The following is a 25,974-nucleotide window of genomic DNA, read 5'->3' on the forward strand; positions in this document are numbered from 1 at the left end:
ACTAATTTTGTGCTGCCAAAGAGATTCCTAGAACATTGATACACCAGGGGTAGTTTTTGACTGATGTCTGGAAATGTTGCTGCATTGTGCATGTTTTAACCCTTCTCCCTCCCCTGCATGGAGTTCCTTGTGAGGGTCTTAGTGGTACTGGTGGGGTTATGCCCAGGGAACAGTGTGCAAAGGGAATGTTAACTCCTTCAGAACACTGGGAATGCCACCATTCCACGGAGTTCTTAAATAGGAAGTCTGATAAATGAAGTCTGAGACAGGAAGGCTTCAGTCTCCTCACAACAAATATCCCTGAAGTGCATCACAAATAGGAATTGCTGCGGTCTTCAAACACCCTGTGAATTTGAAAATTAAGGCCAAGCCCAGCAATGAAATCTCAATTTCCTTAAGAAACCTGAGTCTGCAGATCCTGCTTTAGCTGGTTGCCTTCAGGCTGAACACAGAGGTAGTTGTGCCTGAATTCTGCTAAAAATTTCAAACTCATGATTCATTTGTTTGTAGCAGGAGATTGAGACCACTAAAAACTGTGGCTTTAATGCATGCTGGGCTTTGAGCTGTAGAGCTCTTCCCCTTCTCACAAAACCAGATTGGAGCAAAGTGCTGTGGCTTCCAGGAGAAGAAGCTCCATAATCTTTTTTTTTAAAATTTTATTTTTAATTTATATTACACACTTAAAGACTTCTACATCTCTAATTATTTCATCACAAGGGAATAATTTCTTGGGGTGGAGGGGAGTGGCTGCAGACTCTGAACCAAAGCAACCCCGTAATTCAGAAAGGAAGTTAAGCTGTGACTAATGTAATGTTTCATCTCTGGAATTTTATAGCTAAAATTTGGGTAGCTGAAAAGTAGTACAGCAAAAATCAGTCCAGTGTGGAAATAAAAAACCAGTTTGAGGATGGAGCAGCTTCTGGCAATGTGTCAAACGAGACACAAGGAATGGAATTCCCTGCCTTCCATTTTAGCTGACAGGCACCAGCAAAGCTGTTGCATGAATTAAAGATGTGGATTTGGCTGTCTGGGAAGCTGCTGTTTATAAAGTGCTGTGGAGGGAATTTGTTTCCCCAAGTACTTCAGATTAGGGGAAGGCTCTTCAGGGAGCAGGTTGGTTAACACTGGGATAAAGGTGCTGTTTCTTCCAGCTCCTTTTGTCCTGGCTGGTTTCAGTCAGTGGGCAGAGGGGCAATACTGTCCATCAGCAGCAATTCCTGCAGGACACCTTTCCTAGCTGGGAGGGATGATATCAGATGAGATCCTTGGTCACTGAGCAGTATCCTGCTCATCACAGTGCTCAGGTGACAGCCACACTTGCTGACACAGTCTGTCATTTCTGGGTCACTGTGCAGGGCCTGGCAGGATTAGTGCACCCCTACAGCCCCAGGTGAATAACGAGGGGGAAATCTGGGAATGGTTTCAGCTCGTGTACCTCAGAAGTATTTACAATGCTGCCATATCCAGCTGCAATATCAGGTTCTCTAATTTACTGCTGGGCAAGACTGATATTGAAGTGCAAAGACTCTTCCTGGTCTAAATTGGAGTATAATGTTGGATATAAGAAGCTGGCTAATCCTGGTTACCAGATTGTTTTGGTTTTGTGCTGAGATTCCAGCCAATTTGGGTGTTAATTTGTTAGATGTGCTGTACAAAAAAATGATAAATCATAACTCTTATTCCCCAAAATTCACAACTAAAATATATCTTTGCCTTGCTAGTAGGAGTAGGGAGTAGAAACAGTCGTCCTGCATTTTACAAATTGAATGTGAGAATGTGTTTAGTAGAGCTAAAATGGTCTTCCTGGTTTTCTGGGCCATGATGCCTCTGCAGTGACCACTGATACTGGAATGTGGGTTTATGGCTGTGCTGATTGGTCTGGGTGACCTGTGAGTGCACTCAGGGCAATGACACAGTGGCTCTTCATCAGCTTCTGGTACCAAGACATGCTTTGTACCCATAAGTAGTTCTGTGGTAGTTTTGTAACCTGTCAGAATCCTGTGGAACTCGTGAGTTAATGTTGAAGTAGTTCATGTTTTGCCTTTCTGGTCACATCCCTGAGTGGTCAGACTGCACAGTGTCTTCCTCCAGGGCACCTTTGGTTTCCCCTGCAATCTGCAGTTTGGTGGAGGCTCTTTCCTTGGGCCACAAATTTTGTCAGCTGTAAACTCACAAAGAGTTTTATATTCTGTTTCTAAACCAGTGATTTTGACCTCAATCAGAAGTTGATTGTCTAGTACTAATTTAAAAAAAAATACAAAAAAGTCACAAGAAGCTCAAATAACGTGAATTTTGACCACAGGGCAGAACAGTATTTCCTTCACCCCTTCCACCACCCCAAAACCAATTCGAGTGTATTCCCCACCATTCTTCGTGGTCATACACCCCAAGTCTAAAATGCACAAACCCTGGGGTTCCTTTTGTTTTAGAGTAACTGGCTGTTGCTGCTCCTGCTTTCTCATGTATTAGAAATCTCCCTGTGGCAAACAGGGATGTTAGAGAGATGTTAGACACCGACGGCCGTGTTGGATTGAAGATCTTTGGATCACAATAATCCATAGGACTTTTTGGCTCGTTAATGAGATGTCTTAACTCACTCATCCTTTAAAGAAAAGCGGTCTGACCTTTAATTCCTGGTTGCAGTAAGCAGTAATGGATATCCTTAACTTGTGGTGGCAGTTTACCCGGACAGACATTCCTAGAATGTGGAAACACGAAGCACTGCTCAGTAAAAATCATTTAGCAAAAGGTGGAAAACTTGTAATGAAGAAGCAAAACACGCATAATGCTTAGCAAGTGTGTGGAAGCTCCAGGCTCTAGGGTGTGAGAAGAAGACAAGTCAAGGATATATCAAATAGAGAATTCATATTAAAACAATCTATTAAAAAAAAAAAATAAAGTCCTTACTCTGCATTCTGCTGAAATTCATCCTTCGGACAGACAAGAGTGATAATGGTTTTTTCTTTAAACTAAACAACAAGGTGCCAAACGGGAAAAAAAACCCAAACCAAACCAAAAACCAACCCACAACCCACCTCTGAAACCTCTTGATTCTGGATATCCTTTTAGCTTGTAGCAAGTCTTGGAGTATGAACCACTGTCTTCACCTGTCATAGTGGCACTTACAGTCCTTTTAACATTGAACCTCTCGGCTGCTTCTGTTTCATTTCCCCTTGTGGTCTAACACTTCTCTGGCTGCTGTTGTAGTGAAGTGGATTCTAAACTCGAGCACCCCCTGCAACCACGTGCAACGTTACTAACCAGTGTTAACCCGACTTACTCTGGCTGCTCGTGACACCTTCTCTGATGGCTCTTGTGTTCACCTACCTGGGGAGGACTTGCTGAGAGAAGCCCCAGCAGTCACCGAGGCAAACGTGTGTGCCGGGGATTTGCATGTCTTTGTAGCATGTGGGAAGTGCAGTTTTTACACTTGGGTTTTAATTTTAATTTTTTTTATATTTTTTTTTTTTTTTTAAAATCAGGAACCTGGTTTTAGTCGGTCTGTTTAAAGATTTTTGGAAGGGATTGGGAGGGAAGAGTTCAGATTATCTGCTGTTTTGAGATGACAAGACTTTTAAATATAATGTTAATTTAGTGAAGGGCTCCAATTTTGCCAGTCCTTGACTCTCGAAGAGACATTTTAATGCCCTTACGCTCAGTCTTCAGGGACTTCCTTATCACTTGTTCTATTTTGATTTTTGATTTAGTTTTCTTTGCCTGCTACTTCTTGTTTAGCTTTTCCATTTTCTTACAATTTTAATTTTGGTTATTTTGGGGCCACTTCTTGATTTTTGTTTTTCCAAAGGATGCAGACTCTGATAGTGGGGATGATTCGGACAAGAGATCGTGTGAGGAGAGTTGGAGACTGATCACTTCCCTGAGAGAGAAGCTGCCCCCCAGCAAGCTCCAAACCATTGTAAAAAAGTGTGGCCTCCCCAGCAGTGGGAAGAAACGAGAACCCATTAAAATGTACCAGATACCCCAGCGGCGACGCCTTAGCAAAGACTCCAAATGGGTCACCATCTCAGACCTAAAGATTCAGGCTGTGAAGGAGATTTGCTATGAGGTAGCGCTCAATGACTTCAGGCACACTAGGCAGGAGATTGAGGCCCTGGCCATTGTTAAAATGAAGGAGCTTTGTGCCATGTACGGCAAAAAAGATCCCAACGAGCGCGAGTCGTGGCGAGCCGTGGCTCGGGATGTCTGGGACACGGTGGGAGTCGGAGACGAGAAGATCGAGGACGTGATGGCCAACGGCAAAGGAATAACCGACGTGGACGACCTAAAGGTGCACATAGACAAATTGGAAGACATTTTGCAAGAAGTGAAGAAGCAGAACAACATGAAGGACGAAGAGATCAAAGTTCTCCGAAATAAGATGCTGAAAATGGAGAAGGTTCTACCCCTGATAGGGTCTCCAGAGAAAGCTCAGTCCACCGTAGCTAACGCCAAGTCTCCAAACTCCGCCGGCGCGGTGGACGTGGAGAAGAAGCCGGTGGATGACTTAAAGAGGAGCGAGAACGATGATCTTGCCAAGGAGGAGCGCGTTTCTCAGCTCATGGCAGGTGACCCAGCTTTCAGACGCGGGCGCTTACGTTGGATGAGGCAGGAGCAGATTCGGTTCAAAAACCTGCAGCAGCAGGAAATAGCCAAACAGCTGCGCCGGCAAAACATGCCCCACCGATTTATCCCGCCCGAAAACCGCAAACCCCGCTTCCCTTTCAAGAGCAATCCCAAACATAGGAACTCCTGGAGCCCGGGCACCCACATCATCATCACCGAGGACGAAGTTATCGAGGTCAGAATCCCGAAGGAAGACGATAAGGGCAAAGATGAAGGCAAAGAGAAGGAAAGCAAAGCTGCTCCTAAAGACCCACAGCAGCTGTGGAATCTCTACGGCCCCCAGAGGAGCCAGGATAACATCCAGATCAACAGGCAGCAGCTGAGCACACAGCCCCAGCCCGGCCAGCAGCAGCCGTCGCCTCAGCTGCGCTGGAGGAGCAACTCCCTCAACAACGGCTCCCAAAAAAGCCTGAGGCGCCAGACCTCGGGCTCGTCCGAGTCGCTGCACTGCCCCGGCGGGCAGCAGAGCCCGGACCCGCAGACTTGCCAGCAGAAACGCCACGGGCACCAGCACCGCCAGCCCCACGGCCACGGCGGCGCCGACGGGGCCCCCCCGAGAGCGCCCGAGCGCCACAACCACTGCAACCAGTTCGTGACGCCCCCGCGCATGCGGCGCCAGTTCTCGGCTCCCAACCTCAAAGCGGGCAGAGAGACCACCGTATGATGGGGGGGCAGAGCAGGCTGGGCCCTCAGGCGGCGGGGACAATCCTGGCTGGGGGCTGGGGAGCAGCCACGATTGGCCCCACTGGGGGTGCTGGGCTGGGGGGAGCTCCAGGGACTCGGGAGAGCGCCAGGGACCAGCCCTGCAGCCCCTGCAGCCCCTGCAGCCCCTGCAGCTCCTGCAGCTCCTGCAGCCCCTGCAGCCCCTGCAGCCCCTGCAGCCTTTGCAGCCCCTGCAGCCCCTGCACGTGACTTGCCTTGCGGTTTTAACAGCAATTGATTGGAAGAATATTCTGAAAAAAAAAAAATTGTAAGGACTTTTTTTTGGCCATAGAGTAGAAGACTCGGAGGGAGGGATGCGGAGGGGAGAACTTCCCTGCTAGCTCATTTACCAATTTTCTTTTTTTTGTGTGTGTGTGTGTGTCTTGAAGTATTTTTCTAATGCTGAAAATATTGTCTGGAACTTACAAAGTGCTTCCTTCCTCCCGTGTTTCATGTAGACAATCAAAAGAGGAATTTAGTTTCTAGCATCGAATGTTTCTTGTGACCTTTTTCTCGGCAATAAGGAAACTGAGCATCTGTTTTTTAAGTTGATCTGGCTCTTCAGAACAACATTTTCCACTCTTAACTCCGATTTTTAATAGTAATAATAATCTATAAACCAAAAGTTGTCGGCTGACAAGATATGTGGCTTTTTTACACAGAAATTATGAAGAGCTGTGGGGTCACAACAGGTCCTACTCCCTGAGTAGATGTCTCTTCTTCTGCTTAAGTTCATAATTATTGGTATGAAATTGCTGTGACAGTTAAACCTGCCTGGATGGAAGTTGATGTCAGAATATATATATATTGCTGAAGCAATGCTTTGGAAATAAGCTTTTTCTAATTCCCATTGTATCTCTAAATATAATAGTTTTTAATTGTTGTACTGAGATTGTGGAAAGGAACTAGGATTTTTCAACACTCTGGTGCACTCAAAAAAAGCTAATTCTTTTATTTTATGTTTTCAGCTTTCTCGGGCCTGAGTCTGGGAGATGTTTTTGAAATAGTTATTCTTATGAAGATTTATAGATCACTACTTTGTATTGGCTGAATTCTCCTGTAAGGGAGGAGAATTGAACTGTTTCATCTTCATGTGATACCTCATGTTAGTGCCTCTGGTCTTGGATTAAACCCGAATTCAAGACTTGTTTAATAAAGGAGAAGGTTGCTTTGAGGAGAAAACAAGATTAATTTTCCTTCTCCCCACACTCAAAATGCAAGTTACTGAAAAACTGTTGATTTAGGAATAGCTTTGGGGTTTTGTGTCAATTGGAGAGTCCCAATCTTTATTACACTGGTGTTTTATCTGAGTTTCTTGAAGTGCAACCCAAAATTGCACTTACTTTTGAAAATCTGTGGCCTTATAACCATAAGCCAATCTAAATCTTTGGGGACTCGTTTAGCTATTAAATTTAACTTGAATAAGATTTAAAAACCACATCTGGCCACTTACTTTTGGTAAGGTAGGTCCACTTGGCAGTGTATTTGTGCTGTTTTGCACAAGTATCCTGAATTTACTTGAGGTTGCTTATTTTTTTATGAGATACAAGCCCTACTGGTAACTGTTACCTGTGTGTGGTTCAGCATAGCTGTAGGTGAGTGGCAAGTGCCTTAAGCTTATTTTCCATCCTTTATTTTTTTGCCCTATCCCACTTTTCCCTGCCTCAGCTGTGCATGTTGTAGGTGCTGGTTGTTCTTTGGCAGCCTCTGCACCATTTACATATCGATTAATCAAGTGTCAGCTCTTAATTCCCTGCACATGTTTTACTGAGGGGGTACTGGCCCCTGATGTAGGAGATACAAAGTCAACCCTCCAGCTCCTAAAAGAACAAACCGCTCCCAAACTTGGGAGGTTGTGGTTTTTTTGTACAGCAGGTTTATTTTTGTGTCCAAATCTGACTTTCTAACTCGCATTTGTCTCATGCTTTGGCCTGCTTGATGGAGGGAAATAAAGCATCATGGCCAAAAATGTCTTGATTGTTCAAGGAATGAAGATGAGCAATGCTTCCTCTGAGCTTGAGTCACAACTGCAAAATGAGTGTTTTGGGCTGCAAGTAATAATTGTGCTGTTGCCTTTATTTTAGAATCCTTCTCTAGCAGTGCACTGCTCTTGGGTTTTGTGCATGTCAGGGCTCAGGAGTTCTTTTGTATCCTCAGGAAGGCTCCTGCTTGGGAAAACCCTGTCAGTTGTGTAGGAATAACTGAGCCAAGCAGGGTCAGCCTGCCCAGAGCAAACCCTCTTCATCCCTGTCCCCTTCTGTTGGGGCTGCCTGGATGGAATCACCACGGGATCGAGCATGGAGTGATTCTGAAATCCATGGAACCACATGTACTGACATGAGATTAAAAACTCCTGCTGCTTGGTACCCTAATGCTAGACACTAAAACGTTTGTGCCAACTTATTTCAGCTGAAAAATCTGAGAGGGGCTCTCTGGGAGTGCCTGGGTGGTGCTGGGGAGCAGGAGGTTGCCATCAGTCTGTCTCACCCCGCTGTTTCAGAGCAGCACTAGGAGAACAACCCTGCTTGTTCTGTTGTATGAATTGACAGAACAGCACAAGGACAGTGGGTGTCAGAATGGAGCCCACTCTGCTCTGAGGAAGCAGCTTTTTTCCTGGTTTTTAGGAGGATATTTAAGAATCTAATATGAATTAACAGTGCAGTGCCTCATCTGATAAGGGAAGCAGTGTGAGAACTGTGGATCTCCTTGCACTGCTCAGAAACACACACAAGTCTCGCTCCAAATCCTGTGTTAATGGAGTTAATGAACGGTGAGACAGCTGCTTCCCTGCCAGTCCGTGTGAAAAGGCTCTCAGGTTGATGGGAATGTGGCATCCAGGGTGGAAGTGCTGCTTTCCCAAGCTGAGCTGCCCTGCCAAGTGCTCTGACAGCTGGCCTGGATCCACCTGTGCCTTGCTGATGGCTCTGGAGCCATCCTTTAGGGCTCACTTGGGTCCTGGGGGTTTATGGGGTGGGTAAAATGCACATTGACTCCAACATCCTTTCTCAGGCCATCTGAATTTAGGGATCTGCCAAATTAGGGGATGCTGTTTCCATCAGTTCATTCACTCCCTCACTGTTTGTCCTTTATATGTTGAGATTTGTTCTTTATATGTTGAAATTTTTCTCGGCTACTTCCCATTGAATCACTCCAGGAGCTGCCACATGAGAAATCCATGCTGTGTAACCATTTGTACTGTAAAGAAAGCAGTGAGCTGCCTTTGAATTAAATGGGATTTTCAGATCTGTCTATTGTTTAGGAAAAAAAAACCACCAAGTTTTGGATTGTCTTAAGAGCAAGCATCTGCCTTGAGAAAAGCAGAACTGGTTTGTATTGTAACAAGTGCTCTTTCAATAAACTATGAAATACTCTTGTAAGTGTCAGACTTGTCTCAGTGAAATGGAAATCAAACTTGACTGCAGGCTTGTCCTGCTTTTTGGTTTTTTATCTTGGGGTTGGGATTGTTTTAGCAGAGTTAAAAAGGTTTCTTTAATTGTTCCTCCTCAGGCTGATTCTTTTAAGTTCACCCGCCCTGGCTTTTCCAGCCCCCGCAGATCTGTGTCTCCTCTCATGGCTTATTTAAAATAAATAGAAAAGGAAAAAAAAGAGCTTTTTATAGCACAAGGGGGCTACAAGCCTTACTCCTCTTCAGTGCTGTCCCATTGTACCATCCTGTGTGCTGTTTATTTAAATTCTGGAAGGAAACTGGGAGCTGGCTCTTCTCCATTTATTTGCTCATGGCAGGCAAAAGAAATGGCCTGTTTTGTGCACCTCAAATAGGGGAGGGAATCCCACACAGCAGTACCTTGGCAGGCACCGTGTGGATCCAAAGAAATTCGGTTGTTGTACTCAGTGTTCTGCTTTAACAGCTGGTCCAGTCTGATCTTACAAAGCTTTGCCTGGTCTGAGTCTATGGGGGGTTTTTTTGTTTGGTTGGTTTGTTGGTTGGGGTCTTTTTTTTTTTTAATTATTTTTCTTTTTTTCCTGTTTGCTCAAAATCTGTGATTGTTGTGGCTTTAGATATTTCCATGCCCATGGGGAAAATGACAGGAATTACCTTTGCCTTCCCTTTTTGCTCACTGCTGGAGCTGCTGCAGCCACCCAGAGTGGAGCTGCACAACGAGGTGCATTTGCTTCCAGGCAGGCTGGGCAGGGACCCCCAGGGCACCTTCTTGGCTGCAGCTTTTCCCTTTTGCAGCAGCTGAGGCACCTTTAGCTGGCACTGACTGCTGTGTGTGTGCTCTCACCACTCAGCTCTGGTGAGAGCAAACCAAGCCCTCGCTGCACCTTCTGGGTGAACCAGCCCAAAATTCAGCCTTCAGCTCCTGCTCAGTGCCAAGTTATTTTTAAATGCTACCCAGGATGGCCTGCCAGGAGTCCTGCTTAGGGAAATGGTACCCATTTCTTTTTTTTCCTTATGGGAAAACAAACTTCAGTTATTTTACTTAGTTTTTTCAAGTAGTGTTTTAGTATGGAGTCGATGAACTGCGTGTGCCTTGTTAAGCATTTATTTATCTGGGTATTTAAATGTGCAGAAGATACATTTACTTGGCTCACAAGTCTGAAAATAGAGAAGCCCAGAAGCAGGTCTTTGTGAGTGAATTTAAGGTGCCTGGGTTTTCCAGGTGGAATTTCCACACTGGAATGCTCCTGATTTTTGACCATCCCCTCTTTCAGCTTTTCAGTTTTTCCAAAAGAATCTGAAAAGGTTCTATTGAAACACAACTTGAAGAGCTTTTCATTTCTGCAGTGTAGCTGCTCCAAATGACATTATCAGCTTCAGACTATGGGAAAATAAATTCTTTTGCCTCTCCCTGCACGTGAGAGGAGGTTGTTCATGTCACTCCACATCTGACCTGTTTTGTCTGGGTTTCAGAAGTTTACAGCATTTTCTGCGTGGAACAGGGGGGAAAGATCACAGCAAGTGCCTTTATGCTAAAGAATTTAAGATTATGCTGGGTATTTAAGAAGGGTGGATAAGTCTGAAACTCCTCATCAAGTCTAGAATAGTTTTTTGGTGAGTCAGAAGGAATCTCAAAGGAAAAGGTGTTTGTTTTGTTTGCAGTTTTTATGCTGCTGGCCTGAGGTTACTTCCAGTGTGAGTGAGTAGCCAACTTGGGGAAGGGAACAGAGACAAAGAAAGAAAGAGCATTTTAGCCAAGTTCAGGGGGAAATTAGAAAATTGAACTGCAGCCCTCAAAGGCCAATATATCTTTGAGTTCACTTTTCTGTCCCTAAAACTATGGGTGTTGAACTCAGGCTGTTGCAAATCCTGCACTCTCAAAGGGCACAGCCACCATTTCCTAACTCTGTGTGCAGAAAACATCACTTGGAGAGCTGAAGGAATGTCCTTGAGGTTTGGATCTCCTTTCCAAACACAGTCCAGAGGCCTCTGTGCCTGGCCCTGGGTTGGATGTGCTGCAGTCCCCTCCGTGGCTGTGGTAAATAAATACTGCACTTGCTGTGCAGACCCAGGTGATGCAGCTGGTTGGGTGAGATGCTAAAACAGAGTGGCAGGAAAATGTAAAGCTTCTGTAGCTCTCAGATCTGAGAATGGATTGCTGCAAACTGGGTGTTGGAGAGGAGTTTTGGGATTTGGAGCTGTGGAAGAAAGAGAAGGTTGGAATGCAAGATGAGTGGCTTCGAGAATTCTCCTCAAGGACTCCCTGACACTCTGAATGAATTGTTGTGGCAGCTCTTGTATAAAAATCTTGAGAAACCAGTTTAATTTGTCTAATGTATGCCAGAGGTTTATCTTAAAGAAATAAAACACAGTAGGGAGATGGGTTTTGGGACCAGGAGCACGGTGGCTGTGTCTGCTCTGATTGTGTTTGTTTTACCAGCAAATAATTAAAGACTGATCAGATTTGAGTAGCACTTATTTCAAGGCCTGATAAAGTTGAACAGGAAGGAAGAGCTTTGGTACCAGAAGGTGTTTCTGAACTGTTCCTTGTGGGGAAGCCACTGCACAGGCTTCTCTGCCAGGGCAGTGGTGGTATTTTATCCTCTGTTACATTAAATACACAGTGTGAGAGAGTGGTATTTACATGCCATGGGGAAAATCTAATGGAAAACAAAATATCCCCCCCCTAAAATCTGCAATTACTTTTATTCCTATAAAAAGGCAAATCAGTGGTGCTGTTAATCCTTCTGTTTGAGAAAATGAAGGTGAATAATCCTCCCCTTTCAAATTTATGTCTGTACTTTTCTCTGTTTCTGCCTCTTTCCTGCTCTCCTGAAAGCAGCAAGCAGCTTCCCAAGAAAATCACCCTTTCAGCAAACAAACAAACAAACAAAAAATCCCAAACATTTTCCTCTTCCAGACACAACGAGCTTGTAAATTTTAGGAACCAGCACTTCTGCCTGCGTTGCATTGGCTCTGTGTCCTCTCTCTGCAAGTGGCACTGGAGCAGTGGGTGTTGGGAGCTGAGAGCAGCACTGGGAGGGTCTGGGGGGCTTTCTCTGGGTCTGTCTGTCCCCCTGGGCTGTTGTTGGTCTCTCTCAGCTCCCTCCTGGCTTTTGTGTGTCCTCCTCCACGGCCTCTCCTCTCTCCCCACAGGACTATGAGAGTAAACTGCAGGCCCTGCAGAAGCAGGTGGAGACTCGGTCCTTGGCTGCTGAAACCACAGAGGAGGAGGAGGAGGAAGAAGAAGGTGAGTTGGAAGCTAAAAGTAATTTGGGTAAAGCCCAGCCTAGAGGAGCAGTTTGCTCTACCATCCCTTGCAATGGACAGAAAAGTTGCTCTGGAAAGCTGCAAAAAATCACTTTAATTTCTTGATGCAGAATCCTCACAGCATGAAGGTTTATAATACCTGTTGATAGGGTAAGTTCCACGTCAACAGTAGATACACACCCCCAAATTCAATTGATGTGTAAACTGGATTAGTTTAACCTCAAACTTTGGTTTGATGATCTTGAATTTGAAGGAATCTCTCTCTTCTTGGCACTGACAGAGTTCAGATGTCTTAACACTGTTGCCTTTGTTTCCTTGTTTTGATTTTGAAAGGATTTTTTTGCTCCTTTGTAGGAGTTCTCAGCACTCTGTGACGTATCTGTATAACTCCATTTCTGGACAGTAAATAGTTTATTATTCCCATAATACTTGCTTTCTTTCCACTGTTTCAGATTTTGGCTTTAATAATCGTTAAATAACTTAAAATAATAAGAGTAGAATTAATTTTGTTTCCTCTGTTCCAAATCTCCTTTACTTAATCTCCACTACTAAGTTTGAATCCAGTTCTTCCTCACTGAATAATGAAAATGTAGGGGGTTGTTTTCTCTTCTTCCAGAAAAGGTGTTGAGAACTTGCTGACACAACCAGCAGGAGCATTAGATACTGCATGAGATGGCTTGCAGATGAAGCCACAGGGTTTATTTCTCTGTTTCTTTGCTCTCTCCAGTGCCCTGGACACGCCACGAGTACGAACTCGCCCAGTGGGCTTTCAGGAAGTGGAAATTCCACCAGTTCACTTCCCTGAGGGACCAGCTCTGGGGAAATGCAGTGTATCTGAAAGAAGCCAATGCAATCAGTGTGGAGTTAAAGAAAAAGGTGGGGACATGCAGAGCAGCCTTCTGAATTTTCTGACTCATCAGTTTTGCTGGTCCAGTCCTGCCTCACGTGCTCCACGTTACTTGTGCTCTTCAAAGTTACGTCTCTTGCTTGTTAATTTGGGCTTTAAGGGAGTTTGGAAAATTGTGAGTCTCTGGTTCAGACTTGTGGCTGAGTGAACATCCCATGCCAGGGTGGCTGATGCATTCTCCTCTCCTTCCTTTCCCTCCTGCTGTTCCTGCCAGTGCCATAAACACACGTTCATGTTCATCTCCCCTGGGCCCTGGATTTTCCTTTTATTGCTTTCACCGTCCTGTGGTCATTCCTCTTCCCAAGAGCAGTGGGTGCTGCAGGATGTGCTGGGTCTGTAGTTTTCAGACCTCTGCTAGCTGTGACAACAAAGGCAAGATATTTGTCCTCAGCTGAAAAACAATTTTTTTGCCATTTTGAGGCAAAAAGAAGTGACATAAAAACCCCTGAATCTGCTCACAGAGTTGTGAGTTGAACTGGCCTCATCACAGGTGTCTGTGCCTTTGTGATGCCAATATGTGACTTCTCAGGACTTAAAGGGCCGTTTCTTTTCCATCCAGGTGCAGTTCCAGTTTGTGCTGCTCACGGACACCCTGTACTCCCCTCTGCCTCCGGAGCTGCTGCCCACGGAGCTGGAGAAGAGCCGGGACCACCGGCCTTTCCCTCGCACCGTGGTGGCTGTGGAAGTCCAGGACCTGAAGAATGGAGCAACTCATTACTGGTCCTTAGAGAAACTCAAGTACGTGAACATGACCAGACAAAAAAGTGTCCTTATGTCCAAGAAGCTTCCCTAAAAAATTCCCCCCCTTTTGCCTTTCCTTCTCCATTGTTATTTTTCCTCTGTATCCTCCCAAATGCCAACTTTCTGTGTGTTAAATACCAGCTTTCTAGAGTCTTTGAACAGAAGAATTTGCACTTGTTCTCCAGCATCTCACCTCACCTTCACATTTAATTTCTGTAATTTGAGGTTAGATTTTAGTTTTTAAAATCTAATAGGGCTCAGGACAGCTCGTCTCTCTGCATTAGTTCTTTTTTTACAGTCCTTTCACTGCAATAATACCCTTGCCACCTGCTTTATGAAACCTGGTAGTAACGGGCATAATTTATAATAAAAAGCTCAAATAAAGAAAATTCTGTTTCTATGGAAGCTACACAAATTCTGACTAATCTGAATTAGTTCCAAGACACATAAATGACATTTGTCTTTTCCCTGTTCTCTAAATACTGACTGAAGAACTTCTTCCTACTAATAACTCCCAGGCAAAGTGTCTTGCAGTGTGGAACACTTGCTCTCTTCAATTAAATAAATAAAGAGATAAATGAAAAAAAGTCTGGAGTGGAATCCACTCCCTTCTGAATCAAAATGTCCACATTTCTGGAGCTGCCAAAATTACTCGGCAGCATGGTCGGACACAAAGAAAAAAAAGCAAAAAATCTGCCAGAATTTGGTGTAAAAGAAGAATATTTAGAAATTGGATTGAAACCCATGATTTGTGTGAGCTCTGCAGTGACTTTGCCTCGTGCTTGGAGGGTTTTTCCCAGAATCCACAACATGTCAGAGCGTTGGGGCAGCACCCAAACTGAGGGTGCGGCCGCTTAGTTTGGTTGAGGGGAAAGTCTCACTTCGTGTTCCCTGCTTGTTCTGCTCCTCCCTCCCCTGAGCTGTGTGTTCCTGCTCCCTGTGTGCAGGCAGAGGCTGGAGCTGATGCGGGAGATGTACGACAGGGCTGGGGAAATGGCCTCCAGCAGCCAGGACGAGGCCGAGGGCACCATGACGGGCAGCGACCCCTTCTACGACCGCTTCCACTGGTTCAAGCTGGTTGGCAGGTATGTGGCACAACCTCACTGCTGCTCCACTGGGGGCTCCTGGCAGTGCTGGGGTTATAAATATAAACTCTGTGGCCCCTCTGGGTCACTCGTTGTGTTTCGTCCTGCAGGGGTTTCTCAGAGACTTAAAATACAGTGCAGAGTGGGAAATGCTCTTTGGAGTGCTGCCAGCTGTGGTGTGAACTGGCAGGTTCTGATTGGAGTGAACCCTTAGTGAGTTCCAAGTTTACTTAAATGAATGTAGCCAGCTAAATTCTATCCCAAGTCGCTGGAGCAGAGCTGTGAGAACGTGAAGAGCACCGGAGAAGTGGCCCAGGGTCTCACTCGTGTATGTGGTTGTGATAGTTTGGTCATTCCCTAGGGAAGTATCTGATGGGATTCTTTGATATTTCCCGATGTGGGCTGCACCTTTACAATGTTTTTATTCGCAGAAATGCTGTGTTGGCAGTAAGAGTTGTAGCTCTTATAAATGGACGTGCTCTCAAGGTCTGCATGTTGATGTTCCTTTTCCATTTGCTTCCCGCTCCGTCCAAGGATGCTCTTTTTTCTGTTGGCGAATCCCTTCCCTCCCGTTCCGTGGCAGTGCAGGCTGTGTGAAGCCTTTGCTTGTTGTTCAGGTGGTTCTCTGTGCTGATGGCAACAAACAGCTGTTAAATGACCGTTCTTCTTTCCCTGGCCCGGGGCGGTGTCCGTGCCGGCTGCAGCTCCCCCATATTCCACGGCTGCGTCAACGAGCGCCTGGCCGACCGCACGCCCTCCCCCACTTTCTCCACGGCCGACTCCGACATCACGGAACTGGCTGATGAGCAGCAGGATGAGATGGAGGACTTTGATGATGAGGCCTTTGTGGATGACACTGGCTCCGACGTGGGAACTGAGGAGGGATCAGACCTCTTCAATGATGGGCGCGACCCGTTTTACGACCGATCCCCCTGGTTCATTTTAGTGGGAAGGTTGGTGAGGTTCCTGTGAGAATGGCCAAAAGGGACCAGCTCTTGCTGCAGACTGCGATGGCTTTGCCTTGTGCTACACAGAACATCTGTCAGTCTAGCCAAAATACCCTTATCCAGAAATTGGAATGGGTGTAACATTCTGTTTTAAAAGTTCCCATGTCGTGCCATTAAGTTCCCATAAGTTTTGAATTCCCACATAGACCTCAATAATAATGGAGGAAATGACCCTTAGATGTGACAGTGTGAGTAAATCTGTTTCTAGAGAACTGTTGCCTGTAGGGTGACTGTGGGTTTGCTTCTGTGCAGGATCTAAACATCAGTCAGAGAATGCTCAGCCATCACAGGATCACTGGGATAGCACTGCAGTAGGGAATTTTTTCCTGTGGTGTAGAAGATAATCTGAGTATGGTGGAAAGTCTTTAAGTACAATCCAATAAATCCTTTTTTTTTTCTTTGAAAACTCATTTAACATCCTCTGTGTATGAAGAGAAAAGGTGGCATGAGGAGAAAGAAGAATGGTCCTTTCTGGATGAGGAAAAGGGTATTCCTTGAGATGATTTGGCTTCTCAGGTTGTGTTTGACTCTCTGTAGCCAGTATTACCCAGTGAAAGGTTGTCATCACTGACATTCACTGGCTGGCAGTGTTTGTCAGCACCTTCCCCAGGCACTGTGTTTGAATTTCTGAAACAAGTTGGCTTCATGTATTACCCAGTTCACCAATCTAAAACCAACGAGGGCATTGTCAGACCTCAGTCTGTGGTGCAGACCCTCAGGACAGCAGGCTGCATTAGAAAAATGTGTGCTTTGCACTGTTTCTTCATTAATAGCCTTGCTAAAACATGTTTCTCATGACAAGAAACAGAAATATTTTTATTCAGTGGCTTGGCTCCCCTCTCTGCTGCTTCCCTCTCCCCCAGTGATGCTTTTGTGCTTCCTGGCTGCCCTGTGAGCCAAAGTCCTGGTTAAAGCAGGGAGAGGGGGGTGTTTGCCACAGGTGTGGGACAAAAAAAAGGCTCTGTGGCCAGTGGAAAGGAGGAACAAAGGAGGAGGGACCAGAGCTTGGCTTTATCCTTCTTTGTGCCTGTGAGCAGGAAAGACTCCTTGGGCAGAAAGGTGGGATCCTTATTCAGTTGCCTCGAAGGCAGGAAAGTTGATTGCATTATTTGTGAAAAGGAGGGACTGAGTTTGCTGGTCTTGGCCAAGCTTTTAGATCAGTGTAGCTGTGTTGTCCAACCTCAGTCTTTGTCTGGAGTGCGGCTTGGAACCTCCTTGACCTCGTTTTTGAAACAAAAATTGCTGAAGTTGCCAGAAGCTGCATTAGTCCTGTGTGGTCTCTGAATTTGTGCCCTTATGTGCAACACCTGATAATGTGTTTTATAAGGTGTAATTCTTTCAGGTTAATCTGGTTCAGGTTGGGAGCCAGTTTGGGAAAAGCCATCTGAGCTGTTTGGGGGTGGCTGTCAGCTCCTTAAAGCCCAGGGCTGCTCCCTGCCCCTGCCTTGGGGGGTCCCTTCCAGCTCCTGGAGCTCCTTCAGGCCTTGGGAAAGAGTTGGGCTGTTCATCCTGGTTTCACAAACTCCTCAGGAAGCACAGCACCAGCTGAGCAAATACAGAGTCAAATGAGAGCAGTTGTGCTGCCTGGCAATGGCACAAGTTGCTTCCCCTTCCCTGTTTTCCAGGGAATTCTGAGCTGCATGGACAGAGGTGGAGCTGCAGCAGTTCTGGGTGGGGGCTGCACAGACTGAGCTGTGAATGGCATTGAGAAATGAAGCTGAGTTTGTATTATCTGGGTAGAGAGCCGAGGGACTTTCTCCCAGTTGTTGGTTTCTATTCTATTTCTGTTCCTGTGCTTCTGTTGAGCCTGTTGTGTCAGCAGAAAGCTGTTATTAGACTGTGCAGCACCACTGAGCAGGAGCTATTTTGAGTCCTCAGTGTGTTCCAGCGTGAGAATTGCACTGCTCTGAGCAGTGCCTTGCAAGGACCAGGGCTGTGTCCATCTGCACAGGCCTTGTCCTGGGCACAAGGTGGTGTTCAATTTACAACAAAAGCCAGATTCCTTATCACTTCCAACTATGTTTTCCAACCCAATCTATTCTATGATTCTATGATTCTGTGTTCTGGGTCATGTGCTGTAGAATGTGTGGAACAAATGAAATGATTTTAATATTTTTGGGGGGTTCATCGGCAATAACAAGTGCAGGTCATGAAGGAGAGGAGAAATGGATCACGTAGTTACTCAGCTCCTTGGCCATCACTGTTAATTTTTTTCCCTCTCTCTGTATTTTATTTGTAACTTCTAAAGAAAAGAAAAAAAAGAGCTGGTCCCTTTAGCCATCTCTTCTGGCATGCTGGGCTGTCTTTAAGGCTGATTCTATTTATGGTGTGACATACCAGGCATTTGCTCTGTGTTTAAGGGGGGTGGGAGAGGCCTATGGGGTATCTGATTTGAATCTTGACATGTTCATTTTAAAAACATCCACCATCATTCTGAGTTCTGTTGTTTCTGTTTTGGTTCTTTTAAAAAAAAAAAAATCTGTGTTTGTTAAATTTAATTTCTAGTTCTGTTGTGAGTATGCCATTCTACCTCACCAATCTTTCTGCTAATCCAGCTCCCCTCTTTCAGTCTGCTGGGCTAAGGTGCAGGGGGACACTTAGGGGATGTTTGGGGAGTGGGAATCCTCCTGGATGAGGGAAGAGGAGGAGGAGAACCTTAAGATTTCGTGCACTCCTGACCTGGCACTGCAGCAGGTGGAATGGCACTGGGAGCAGTGTTGCTGCAGATGGAGTGGCACTGGGAGCAGTGCTGCTGCAGGAACCAGCTCTGTTTTGGTCCAGCCCACGTGCACTTGCTCTCCCTGCCACAGAAGAGAATCCAGCATTTTCACCAACAAACAGGAAGCTCAGAGCTTTTTGCATTATGTGCTTTTCTTTGTCCAAGTCAGAATGACTGAGGTGAACCGAATGGAAGTTAAGGAAGAGGAGAAATAGTTTTTTTTCCTTGGGATGGTCACATTGTAGTTGTTACTCCAGCTGAGTGCTTTGGCTGTCACTTGAGCAGCAGCTTCAGAACTTTTGCCATGCAAACAAACAGGTATTTTTGTTTTTCATGCAGGTGATGCTTTCACTTTCCATTAGTTTGGCTTTGAGGTGGGAAGGCTTCTGTGACGCCTGACTCTCTAAATTAGTGAGAGTCCCTTTCACTGGGCACATCAGTGCAAGGCTCTTTGGATTCCTTTCTGTTGGGAAATGTCTGTTCTCCGTGGCTTGAAATGTGGGTTTGACCACATTTAACCACACACCTTCCTGAACTCCATCCCTGATCCAGTCCAACTCAGCAATGCCAACTGTTACGGTTGGAATCATCTGCTTTCTCAGAGGAACATCACCTGAAATTTCAAAGCTGGAAGTGAAAATGATATCTTAGAGAAAAAAAAAGAGAAATTAAACTTCTCATTTTGCTACTTTAAATTTAGTCTCTTCTCCCTTCCCCTGCTTTATCAGTGCTTACCTCACTTTGGAGCAGACTGAAAAGGAATTAAATCCTAATCTTAGTGAAGTGTTACGTTGCAGTTGGTTTTTGTTCTTGTTGTTATATGGTTTTCTTCATATTTTTTTTTTGTTTTGCTACTTTTATAGCCTTATTAATCATTCTCTTCTCTATTGCATTGTGTCATCACTTTGGTTTTCAGTAGCACTATTTCTGTGTCTTTGGTTCACAACTGACACCTCTTTGACCACCTTGTCATTCTGAGAGTGAATTCATCCTGCCACGTGAACGTTCCCAAGGAGCAGCACTTCCCTTTGGCCATGCAGGACTTGTCCTGGGAATGTTAAACAATAACAGTTATAAATCAGAGGAATTCATTATATGCAAAACTAAAGGCTGATAAAAAGAACTGCAGGAAGGAAATCGGTTGAACAGGTTACTGTTGCACAGTGTCATTTAACGTGCAGAAATGGATTAAAATTACATAATTAGTTAGTCATAATTAGTTAATCTGACTTTTAATTAAAATCTACACAATTAAACTGGTTAACCTATTGTTCCAAAAGAGACCCTGCTTGTGTATAACTGTAAAAGTGTCTGGCAGGACCATCCACTTGTGGGCCTAAATGCTGCTTTTCCTTTTGTCAGCTGCAGTTCCCGAGTTCTGCTGGGGTGTTTTGGTCTTTGTTTTGGTTTGGGTTTTTTAAAGAAATAAATATAATGCTCCTAACGAGGTTTAGCTGTGAGGACTGACAGCCTTCCACTGTCTGCACACTCAGTGGCTCTTCCAAGAAACCTGAGTGATGACTTGTGGTTTACTGGGGGGGGATTCTGATTATCCTGCATGCAGAGTTACCACAGGAATGTAGAAGAGAGAAAACATTCAGTCAGTCTGGTTTTAAAGAGGGGTTTTTTATGTTCAGTAAAAATCTGAGGCTGTGTGAGCTCAGTAGATCAATTCCCTTTTAATTTATCACTTCCAACTACCTCAAGGGAAAGTTCTTTATAATGCAATACACAGTATATATGTAATAGAATATATAATACATATATATACATATATGTACATATAATATATAATACAGTTACAATATATATGTAAATATAATATATAATACAGTATACATATACATAGAATATATAATACATATACTTACATATATATACATATATGCACATATAATAAATAATACAATATATAATACATATATAATACAATACCTAATACATATTCATACATATATACATATATGTACATAAAATATATAACACAGTCAGTAGTTCTCTCATAGATTCTACCATCTTAACAGCTCCATTCACAACTGGTGCATCTCCAATTACCTTCCATACAACCATCATCTAAAATTGTGTCCTCTGTGTGTTTGTAGCTCATTAATGTGTCTCCAGAGAGCATTTTGAGCTCCACTTAGAGCGTTTTTGTGGCTGCCCCTGGCCCTGTGTGGGCAGGATGGGCCCAGGACCTGGTGCAGGTCTGGGAGATGGAGTGCCTGGAGATTTGAGTGGCCCCGTAGCCACCGAAGCTCTGCGGGCTGGTTTTGTACCTCACTGCCTAATGCTGGTTGTGTTCTCCTTCCTCCCTTCCCAGAGCATTTGTGTACCTGAGCAACCTGCTGTACCCGGTGCCGCTGATCCACAGGGTGGCTGTCGTGAGTGAGAAGGGAGAGGTGCGGGGGTTCCTGCGCGTGGCGGTTCAGGCCATTGCAGGTGAGACACTGCGGGAGCTCCCCGGGGCAGCTCCTGGCCCTGCCAACAGCTGCAGCTTTACAAACCAGCCAAGCAAATCAAGCCTTTTACACTCTTAACTGGATTTTGGTGTTGCAGAGAGCACTTGCTCTCTGTTGTTAACTTGCTTTGGAAGTGATTTCGTTTGTTATGTCATCATATGGACCAAGCAGGAATAAATCTTGAAGTTGTGCTGCTCAGATTTTGAAGTGATGGGGTTGACCACTGAAGTTTATACCTGGCAACTACTGCAACTCTGTTTTTTAGGACAGTGAAAGAGCTAACTAGGATCAGGGAGTCTGAAAACTAGAAATAAAGCAAAGATTCTTCTTTCCTGAACCCAACATAAATAGCAGACAAGGGTCCTGCAAGTTTGGTAGCTGTTGTGACTGGCAGCGAAGTTAAATGTACCAAACTTTTGCTGTGCTCAATCTGCCCTCTCAAATAAAGCTCTGAAATGTGTTTCTCCAGTGTCTGACAAGAGCAGGTGCAGAAGGTGCTGAAATGACAGTTTTCAGCACGCTGTAAACAGAAATCAGCAGCAGTTTCCCCCTTTGTTGCCTCTCTGAAAGTGTTAAGACTTAGAAACTGCTTTAACACACTGCTTAAATCCCAACTTTCCAGAGGAGGAGGGTGGATATCTGGGCTGGGAAGTGCCCTTGTATGCTGGAGATGAGCTGCAGCTCTCTAGTGAGTGGCTGATGTTTTACACTTGGCCAGTGTGAGGAGGCTCAGCTGGTGTCAGCCTTGGCCACACTGGGCAGAGCACGGATCCTTCCCATCATCTGTCCCTTCCAGCAGTGGCCAACTGCCAGCAGCTCTTTCTGGTCTAGGAAGGGTAACCCTGGCATCCTCACTCTCCATGGGAACCTCTAATGAAATCCCACACTGGAGATGTGTAAGAATCACTCTGGCAGGGATTAAAGCGAGTGAATTGAAATCTGTTCTGATGGGCACAAAAGTCGCATTTCTAGTTTGGTTTGGTCTCCTTAGCACTGACTGGCTGTTTCCAAATCAATACCTTATTTATCCATCCCAATAAATAGAGTACACCATGGCTAATGGAAATTAAACTGGGGACATCTCTTCAAAAAGGACCATGGCATTTTTCAAAGCAAAGCTTTGGAACACATTCAGGATCTTAGGATTTCTCCTGCAAACATGCCTTTCCTGTGGGAGAAATCCCTGGCATTTAACCAGGCCCTGTTGTTGTTGCTCTCCACGAAGAGGAGGAGGTTAAATGTGCACAGATCTGCCTTTCAGACTTCCAGCATGTGCTGGGGGAGCTTTGCTGGTGTTTCAGCAGAGCTCAGAGAGTTTAGATGGCAGTTCAAGTCAGGGTTAATTTACCTCAGTATCATAATCAGAAGTAAATAAATAATCAAAATGAGTACTGAAGTTGTTTTGCACTTAAAATTCTCTCAAGTATTTTCATAATGAAACTTCATAGCCTGTCTTCTTGTTTTCCCACACTGGAGTTGATGATGGGTAGATTTCTGACATGATTTTTTCCATCACTGACTCCACCCTGTCATTGGAGGACTCTTCTGCTTCCTGGACTGGTTCCCATTGTAATGAGAATTCCCATTTCAGTGACTCTGAGGGGTTTTCCCTTTGCTCTCCATCACTTATTTATATTTTTTCCCCTGTTTTTTTGCAGCTGATGAAGAAGCCCCAGATTATGGATCTGGTATCAGACAGTCTGGCACAGCTAAAATTTCCTTTGACAACGAGTACTTTGATAAGGTAAGAAGCCTTGGAATAGAGTTGGTATCTTTGAGTGTAGTAACTTGTGCTTCTAAACAAAGAACCTGTGTTGTAGGAGAAGGAGGAGCTGCAGGAGTTTGTTACAAGCCAATTCATTTAATTTTTCAGAGTGATTTTTCTTCGGTTGCAATGACTCGGTCTGGGCTGTCACTGGAGGAATTAAGAATTGTGGAAGGGCAAGGACAGACTTCAGATGTTACCACTCCTCCAGAGGAGATCAACAGAATGAATGAGCTGGGTGAGCAAGAAATGTGTGGTAGTTTTGGAGAGGTTGAGGGAAATGTGGGACACTTTGAGGGAAAGGGGGGTCTGAGTGTCCTTCAAAATATGATAGCTGGGGAGAGGTGAAACCTGTGGGTGGCATGTGAGAGATCCTGGAGTTATTCATTTGGAGAACTGTCCTGAAAAACACAGCATGGGTGTTTGGATCTTCTGATGATCAGCAAATTATTTGGGTTCAAAAGAGAAAAAAAAAAAAAGTGTGATGGGACTAAACTGTTTCTGAAGAAATAATTTAAGAAAAGAGAGGGAGGGGTGGAAAGAAAAAAGTGATTTCATGCCGGTTGTTTGTGTGTCCCTAAGACCTGAAGTCAGCCACTTTGGATGGGAAGATGACTCTGGAAGGATTCACTGAGGAGATTGGGGACCACCTGAAGCTGGGCAGTGTGTTCACCTTCCGTGTGACAGTGCTCCAGGCCAGTGGCATCCTGCCTGAATATGCAGATATCTTCTGCCAGTTCAAGTAAGAATTTGTCCTTCTTTACAATTAATGGTTTGATAGAGCAAAGAACAGTGGAGGGTCTGATGGAGAGCTTTTCACAACCTTGGGAGCTACTGGAATCCCTGGTCCCTGCTTTGTGTTAGCAGGTGTTAAGGAATAAAGTTGTGCAGAAAGGAATTAGGAGTCAAAGTGGACTCTTAAATTAGTAGTTTATAGATATCTTAAGGTGTTAAACTGAATTCATTACTAGATGGTACATAAGCTCAACTGGAATGAAAGCTGCATGACCCTTGAGTAAATCAGTAGCTCCACAGTGAAAAGTGTTCTTTGGCTTCTGTTCTTGAGAAAGAGAATAAAAAAATGGCAATAATAAAACCATAAAACAAGGTCAGGAGACAAGTTCTACAACACTAGGCTATTCCCAGCTTTAGGCTATCACTCAGCTCCCTCCAAACTTCCAGCAAAATAAATTTATGTTAGGATTTTAAGGTCTCCTTTCAGCGTTGGGTTCAGAGCACAGCAGTCTTCGTTAAAGCACTCCGTGGTTGCTGACTTTGGGTTGATTTTCTCTTTTTGAAAAGCTTTTTGCATCGGCACGATGAAGCTTTCTCCACAGAACCTCTCAAAAACAACGGCCGAGGGACTCCCCTGGGCTTCTACCATGTCCAGAATGTGAGTAAAGCTTTGCAAAAATAGTGATTGAGAGTTGTTAAGAACAGACAGCAAGAGGAGTGATCAGCTGGGTGAAACCAAAATACAGAAGGATTCTGTGGGGCAGATTTAACTCTTCTCTTTCACCTCTGCTTCCTGCCATTGAAATCCCGGTTTCCTTTCCAGGGTGTACAATGGGAGCAGTCTGGAGTTCAGGAAATAAAATATATTTGTGAATAGCAGTGCCCATGATCTCAGATGGACTGAATACACCTGTTTTTATGAGCTGTGTAATCCTTTGGTTACGTGCAGCCTCCTCTTCTCCCATTTGAAGTGCCTCATGCTGGGGCTTTCATTTTCTCCTTTATCAGAGAGTGGAATTAATGCCTAAACCAAAAGGGAATGCAGGTGCTTTTACTGTGAGTGACACTAAATGGTATGAGAAATATTTCCTTTCTGAATGCCTCATTTTCTTTCCTCACAGATTGCTGTGGAAGTGACGGAATCCTTCGTGGAGTACATCAAAACAAAGCCTATTGTGTTCGAGGTCTTTGGGCATTACCAGCAGCATCCTCTCCACCTGCAAGGGCAGGACCTCAACAGGTAGTAGTGGTCGCTGTTCTGGCACAGAGGCAGTTTGGGATCATGCTCAGGGTGGCTCTGCAGTTTTCCATGCTCCTGAAATGACCCAGCCACACCCTGGCAAGCAGAATTCCTGATGGAGGTGACAGTGAGTGAGACAGACCCAGTGTGGTAATGGATGGAATTGTTCTGCCCTCTCAAATGCTGTTCTACCAATCCATCTGCATCCACCATGGTTCCTGGGGGTGGAATGTTGTACTGGGAGCCTCAGCCATGATCTGAGAGCTCTGGGAAAACCTTCACAAGTGCTCCAGGGTCGTCGTTCCCTCAGTGCAGGTGGCCTCATGCAGAGGTAGGATGACAAAAGGAGGAGAGATGAGAGTGGGGGAAACCAAAAGGTTCTCAGCCCTTTGACATGTTACTGCCAAAGTTGCCAAGCATTTGAATTTTTGGAGGTAGGGAAAGGACCCCTATTCATCCTTGTCTTCAGAGCTTAAAGGAGGAGCCTTGAAGAGGCTGATTTTTAGAGGAAATTTTCCTTTTCCTAAAGTTATTTTGGGAAATGCTTGTTACCTGTTTAACTTTTCAGCGCAGAACTGGGGTAGAGCTGTTGGAAGTTGTAATTTTTTTAATTTATTATTTTTACTGACATCTAGGATTGGTGAGGTTAAAATAGAAAAAGGACATGGGTTAGTGGGCTGAGTCCACTTCTTTTCCTGACACGTGGTATTTACCTGTCTTCAGAGAATTGTGAGGGTATTTTTAGAGACAAAAATGGGTGTATATGTACAAAATGCAGGTGTGTATGTTTAAATAAAACATATTTTTCATGTTAACTGCCTCTGCACTGACAACTCTTTCCATTTCTCTGTAGCCCTCCACAGCCTTCCCGAAGATTCTTTCCTCCCCCCATGCCACTGTCAAAGCCAGGTGAGAGCAGCTCTCTGATCTGCACATCACAGTCTGCCCCTGACAGTGGAGGTTGTGAGTGAATTCCTGAGGTACCCAGGACACCAAGAGATGAAATGGAGTGAGAGTTGTGAAGGGCACTGAATCTGCCTTTGGTGGTTCTCTTCCTTTTTATGGGTTTTATTTTCATTTCTCTTCAGCCTCCTCAGCAGGAAGTGCTGCTGGGTTGGTTAAAGGGTAGAATTCCACTCCTGAGGTGTTGACCATATTCCATGAGATCTGGCTGTGGCTCTCCCTGTGCTTACTGAGCACCTGACTGCAAATCTGCTTATTCATTAACCACCTCATCTTTTGCTGCCTCACATTCTCATGCAGCCAGTCAGTGTTGTTGAAATGGTCCTTGCTTTCCTTTGCCTAACTGGATTAATGC

The 25,974-nt window shown here is 44.8% G+C and overlaps 1 protein-coding gene across 7 annotated transcripts in view; it reads left to right on the forward strand.

Annotated features, from left to right (window-relative positions):
- KIF1B (kinesin family member 1B) overlaps nucleotides 1–25,974 on the forward strand; it is an 82,048-nt gene that overhangs the window by 36,708 nt on the left and 19,366 nt on the right. For 6 of the 7 annotated variants that reach the window (XM_050322655.1, XM_050322658.1, XM_050322657.1 and 3 more), the window contains 12 exons: nucleotides 11,885–11,978; nucleotides 12,726–12,874; nucleotides 13,465–13,643; nucleotides 14,594–14,731; nucleotides 15,436–15,684; nucleotides 20,778–20,896; nucleotides 22,575–22,660; nucleotides 22,790–22,919; nucleotides 23,264–23,423; nucleotides 23,984–24,074; nucleotides 24,538–24,656; nucleotides 25,510–25,565. In XM_050322655.1, coding sequence (XP_050178612.1) covers nucleotides 11,885–11,978; nucleotides 12,726–12,874; nucleotides 13,465–13,643; nucleotides 14,594–14,731; nucleotides 15,436–15,684; nucleotides 20,778–20,896; nucleotides 22,575–22,660; nucleotides 22,790–22,919; nucleotides 23,264–23,423; nucleotides 23,984–24,074; nucleotides 24,538–24,656; nucleotides 25,510–25,565 — 1,570 coding nt within the window. Of the gene's footprint in view, nucleotides 1–3,805; nucleotides 5,320–11,884; nucleotides 11,979–12,725; nucleotides 12,875–13,464; nucleotides 13,644–14,593; nucleotides 14,732–15,435; nucleotides 15,685–20,777; nucleotides 20,897–22,574; nucleotides 22,661–22,789; nucleotides 22,920–23,263; nucleotides 23,424–23,983; nucleotides 24,075–24,537; nucleotides 24,657–25,509; nucleotides 25,566–25,974 lie in introns of those variants that run through there. The other variant, XM_050322661.1, reaches the window with a different exon arrangement.

Source organism: Myiozetetes cayanensis, unplaced genomic scaffold (assembly GCF_022539395.1).
Source record: "Myiozetetes cayanensis isolate MyiCay16 unplaced genomic scaffold, myiCay2020 scf28, whole genome shotgun sequence".
In the NCBI taxonomy this organism is placed as follows: Eukaryota; Metazoa; Chordata; class Aves; order Passeriformes; family Tyrannidae; genus Myiozetetes; species Myiozetetes cayanensis.